Genomic DNA, 5,542 nt, shown 5'->3' on the forward strand with positions numbered 1-5,542 from the left:
TGTGTGTGTGTGTGTGTGTATAAAGTATATGTGTGTCTGTGTGTCTAGTATGTGTAAGTATATGAATGTTGTATATATGTGTGTGTGTGTTTATGAATTTGTGAGTGTATATACATGTGTGTGTATGTATTGAACACACACAAGCCTTTGTGCATATGTGGAGTCAGAGGATAACTTAACAAATACCTCGTCTCCCCTTCTACCATATGGGTTCCAGAGATCAAACTCCATTCATCAAGATGGGTGGCAAACGCCCTTATCCACTGAGCCATCTTGCCGGTCCATTTTGTTTTGTTTTGTTTATTTGATTTTTCCCTTTTGAGTCACAAAGTTCTGAAACAATACAGATTTTTGTTCTAGAAGACTATGACCCTCTCTCTGACAGTTAGGGTAGCTTGGATGTCATCAAGGGGAAACAAACCAAATGAATTGTCAATGTCCCAAGAAGAAAGTATATGTCTGTCCCATAAAGCGTGAGCCAGCAAGACCTCATATTCTCAGAGCATCTCCAGTGTGGCAGTCATAGTGTGCGGCTGTGTCTGCCACTCCTCTGCAAACTCCCCAGCTAAGTAGATTGCTGTAAAGCATGACTAATGAGGTCCTGTGAGCTGACCTAATGAAACCCAACCAGCAGGGTCACCGGGGCCACCAAAGCGTGAGTCTGCATCTCCCTAGGCGGTGTAACCAGATCCACACTGGCTCTGGAGGGAGGGCCAGGAGACTATCCAGTAGCCAAGGGCACTGCCGGGGCTTCAGAATAACAGCCCGCAGTTGTAATCGAGCCCCATCCCAGGACATTTAGCTGAGCGATCATCTCATCCATCTTTTATTCATAAACGCAGGAGCGTGTCTCCTTTGGCTGTTCTCTCTGTGCTCTCACCTGCATCCCCACCAGCCTTTTCCTTTGTGTCACAGAAGACGCACCTGGCATAAGGCACCTTTGTTGCTGTGGGTATGGTCACTGGCCCTGGACTGGGACAGCATGGCTGCTGCTCCCTGAGCCAGCAGGAACCACTGGCACCTCGGTTCAAATGTTCAAGTTGTTCTTCAAACCCCAGCAAGGCTGAAACTGACAGAGATGTGGGGCAACCCTCGACTCTGAGACAGGAGTAGACCTCACTGCCAAAGGGCTTCCTTGCCTCACTTAATTATTTTATTTAATCCTTGAAGGGGATTGAAAAGAGTAGACATGGCATCCTGCATCTTAAATGCCAGCATTTCCATCAAACCTACCCAGGGACCCCAGCCACACAGAGAGCCCACCTCACCTCCACGCGTCCTATCCATGACTTTCTGACTCCTCCTCACCAAGCCCTTGACTGAGTAGCTGAAGTGTCAAGCTCTCTCCAGATGTATCTCAGCTCCTTCTGAGAACTGCATCTCACTTGTTATACAGTCCTGGGCGCTAGCATCTTTTGATGCCTGGGTGGCAGGCTTTATATCAAAGTGAAAAGAAGCAAAAAGTGTTGGAGTAAGGCTTCCACTTTAGCCTCAGTAGCTCCTCAGGCGCGATGATCCTCCCGGACCTCACTCTCGGGGCTTTAAAGTGTTTTAACAATAGCAACATGAAGGGCGATCATCATCACTGATAGCTAAGGGAGCATTAGCAGTCTTTTGCATTCCTGATCTCTTGTTTAAATTTATCTGGGGGCAGGACACACGTGCAGCACAAAGGCAGTATGACAGTCAGAAGACAACCCTGTCAGGTCCTTTCCCTTGGGTTCTTGGGATCAAGCTCAGGTTACCAGGCTTATACGGCAAGCACTATGCGCTGAGCCATCCCACCAGTCTGTGAAGCCTCTGGAGTTTAGCTATGATCCATTTTTTTTTTTATAAAGTGGGGTGAATGATGGGTCACGGGGAAGTCTGTCTTTATTTCAACTCTAATAAAAAGAGGAAAATGCACTTTTTGTACAGTGTATACTAGCGTTCAAGTTGCTAGGTCAGTAATTTTTCAAAGTGCAGTCTGGAAACCCTCGGAGGTCACCGAGACTCCGGAAGGGCGTCCATGTGGGTAGAACTATCTCATCCTAACACGGTGGTGCTGACCCTTCATGCCCTGCCTTTATTAGTACATGAAAAGCCCCTCTGGTCTCTGCCGCTGGTTTCAGTTACAAAGTCAACCACAGCCCAAAGGTGTTAAGTAGGAGGTGTCAGAAACAACTCATGGATCATAAATTGCATCCCACTCTGGCAGTGCGAGGGTATGTGGGGCTCTGACAGCACCCCATCTGGCGGTGAACCAACCCCTCTGTCCCGTGTATCTGTAGTGCGCGCCCTACCTGGCCCTAACTTCCTACCCAGCTCAGTTATCAGGTCGACAGAGGTACCCGCATGGAAGTGCTTATGTCAGAAAGATACCTAGGTCCACAAGAGTAACAGCACTGATAGTTTTGGGCTCTGTCTAAGAGAGGCTGTGAGATGTGTCCCTTACGTGAAAAGTGAAAGTTCTTGATGAATGAAAAATATGTGCCGTTTGTTAATATGGACAAGAACGAATCTACGCATGGTATCGTTAAGAATGGGAAGAGAACCCATGATAGTTTTACTGTCATGCGCGACGCTGCTAACATTACAGAAGGATAGTCAAGATGGCTCGGCTGGTAAATATAGACTTGCCACAGAAGCCTGATAACCTGGGTTGGATCCCTGAAACACACTCTGAAGGGAAAGAATTGACTCCAAAAAGCTGCCCTCTACAATCACGCCATGACACATGTGTGCCCACACTCACACACATACATCATACACAGACACATAGTAATAACATTTTTTTTTTTTTTTTTTNCTCACTTTGTAGACCAGGCTGGCCTCGAACTCAGAAATCCGCCTGCCTCTGCCTCCCGAGTGCTGGGATTAAAGGCGTGCGCCACCACGCCCGGCCTAGTAATAACATTTTTTAACTTAAAAGTTATTTAGCCACATAGTCAAGGATGGTAGCGCATACCTGTAGTCCCAAAACTTGGGAAGTGGAGGATATCAGGATTAGAAGTTCAAATGATCCTAGGCAGTATAGTCTGGGATACACAAGACTCTGTCTTTAAATAAGTAAGTGATAGCCACGAGTGGTGCACGTCTAGCTAAGACAGGAAAGGTATTCCCATCCTGCTGGGAATCCACTGGGGATCTTGGAATGTAGCTCTCAGAGATAAGGGGAGACGTCTGTCTATTCAGTGGAATTTTCTAGAGGAGACTAGATATGTGATGTCATCACTTCATTCCTAATGGACCATGCGTTCATAACATTCTTTCCCTCTACGTCTCCTCCGTTATCATTTTGAATGTGTAAGTGGCAAGTCGCTGTGACTCACCTCTTAACTTTGTGACCAACCCCACGGTTCATCCTGCAGCTACTCTGTCTTCTGTCATGTGCTCCCTTCAGGCTGTCCGGGTCCGACTTCCCCGCAGAGGACTGGCTGTGGAACTATGAGAAGCATGGCCACCGGCACTCGGTGATGAGGAGGGTCAAGCGCTTCCTGAGTACCCACGAGCATCCTGGTAGCCCCAGGAGGAGGCGGAGCTTCGGCAGGCAGGCCAGCGACAGCTCCATGTTCTTCCCCCCAAGCCCAGCTCGGGATCTGCTGGATGTACCGTCCAGGAACCCCCACCGAGGCTCACCCACACGGAAGCAATCCCGCTCCCAAGAGGGCAGCCCCAAGCTGCACTCCAGCATGGGAGAACTGTCCACCATCAGGGAGACCAGCCGTACCAGCACACTGCAGAGCCTGAGCCCTCAGTCCAGCATGAGATCCTCCCCTACCAAAATGCCCCAGGTCCCTGAGGTCCTAATCACTGCCGCTGAAGCACCGGTGTTCTCAGCAGACAGCCAACAGCATGACTCTACTACCTCCATCTTGAGCCTCGAGTTCACCGGGGTGCAGCCGAGCGGGACTGAGCAGCAGGTAGAGCCTTCAGGGAAGGTGACCCCACCTGGAGACCCCAATCCCCAGACTACGTCAGCCAGTACTGAAAGAGACTTGTTCAAGTTCGAGGAAGATCTAGATGATGACAGATTCCCCAAAAGGTGGAGCCTGCCAGAGTTTCTGGAGTCCAGGCACACCTCGCTGGGAAACTTAGGTCCAGATCCTGTGAGTCCCCGGGATGCTCTTCTTTTACCTGACACAGAAACATCCTCAGAGACCAACGGAATCCATCCTGGGGCTGGCTCTGCCCTCTCCCCCGACATCCTGTACTTAATGGAAAGCTTGGATAAGGAAACAGACATCTTGGAGTTTAACAACGAGCATACTGGAGAATCCCCAAAGGGAACACCACAGCGCCCCAGGACCTGGTTCTAGCCCAGCTCCCTACTTTACATAAAGCTGTCCGCACCAGTCCCGGAATCGGCCCCCAGGAACTGGCCAGCATTTGGAGAAATGGTCCTACTATACAAGCTACTTAGAACTCTGAAGGGCATTATGATCAAACACATCCACATTGTCTAGCACACAGGGGCTTTCATGGAAGTTTTACAGCCCAAATTGATTACCGTAACCAAATAAGGGATATCATATAAATGCATATGGCTTATACACTTACACTTGATTAGCTTTGGGAAGAGCCAAAACAGATCATAGTCCAATACTGTAGAAACAAAGGCCCAGACACAAAGTGTCTTGTTCCTTTCCTGGCTCCTTCCCGTACCTCTCTCTTTTCCTTTAGCTACAGAGACAAGAGACAGACCATGCCATGCCCAGAGATCCTTTTCTGCTTAGAGTTGTTCCACTGACTTCCTGACCATCTCACACCCACCTTCTATAACATTGCTACCATCTTTCCTTAATCCTTAAACTCCCTCAGCTCCAGAAAGTTCCACTTCTCTTCAAGAACTATCTCATTGTCGGATCTTCGTTTTTCTCTCTCTCCCTCTTTTACTCTTCCATTTTTCCTCTTCCTTTCTCCCTGTCTAGCTCCTCCCATGACTCTAATCTGTCCCTCTTTCCAACTCTGTCACCTGCTCAAACTATAAGACACTAGTACAGGAATCTAACACACCTAGCCTCCCATGCTTGCTTCTAGACTTGCCAGAGAGGTGAGTGTGGTTGATGGTATCCACCATCATCTCAAACCCCCTGCTCCTCCTCCTGCTCCTCCTCCTGCTCCTCCTCCTCCTGCTCCTCCTCCCGTTCCTGCTCCTTCCTCTTGGACACGGAAGGACAACAAAGCTAAGGGGATATGAAAACTGCACAGCTGAGTGCTACACCAATGAAGGATGACATGGTTTGGATCTTCTGAACACAGTCCTAACCAAAACCATCCCAGTTGTGTCACAGCATGGGACCAGTTACTATGTCAATCTGCTTGTCTTATTATGAAGCAGGATATTAGAGCTTTGTGGATTACAGGGTCCAGGACCGCACAATGAGAACAGAGTTGCCAACCGCCCTTGAGAAGCCTGCACGTTACATTGTGCAAGCTCGAAGCCCTGAAAAGCTTTGCGTCCTGAGGGCTAGCCTTTCCACCTGTCATGTCCTGAAGCTTGAGATGTGGCTTCAGGAACAAGAAAGTCTAATAGCAGTGACACTGATTGGGTGTCTCCATG

The 5,542-nt window shown here is 48.8% G+C and overlaps 1 protein-coding gene across 1 annotated transcript in view; it reads left to right on the forward strand.

Moving 5' to 3' along the window:
- Positions 1–4,578, forward strand: part of Best3 (bestrophin 3) — a 41,840-nt gene extending 37,262 nt beyond the window's left edge. Inside the window, exon 10 of the mRNA XM_021174887.2 lies at positions 3,383–4,578. Within this exon, the coding sequence (XP_021030546.1) occupies positions 3,383–4,298 (916 nt within the window). The 3' untranslated portion in view covers positions 4,299–4,578. The remainder of the gene's footprint in view (positions 1–3,382) is intronic.
- Positions 4,579–5,542: the final 964 nt, after the last annotated feature.

Source organism: Mus caroli, chromosome 10 (genome assembly GCF_900094665.2).
Source record: "Mus caroli chromosome 10, CAROLI_EIJ_v1.1, whole genome shotgun sequence".
In the NCBI taxonomy this organism is placed as follows: domain Eukaryota; kingdom Metazoa; phylum Chordata; class Mammalia; order Rodentia; family Muridae; genus Mus; species Mus caroli.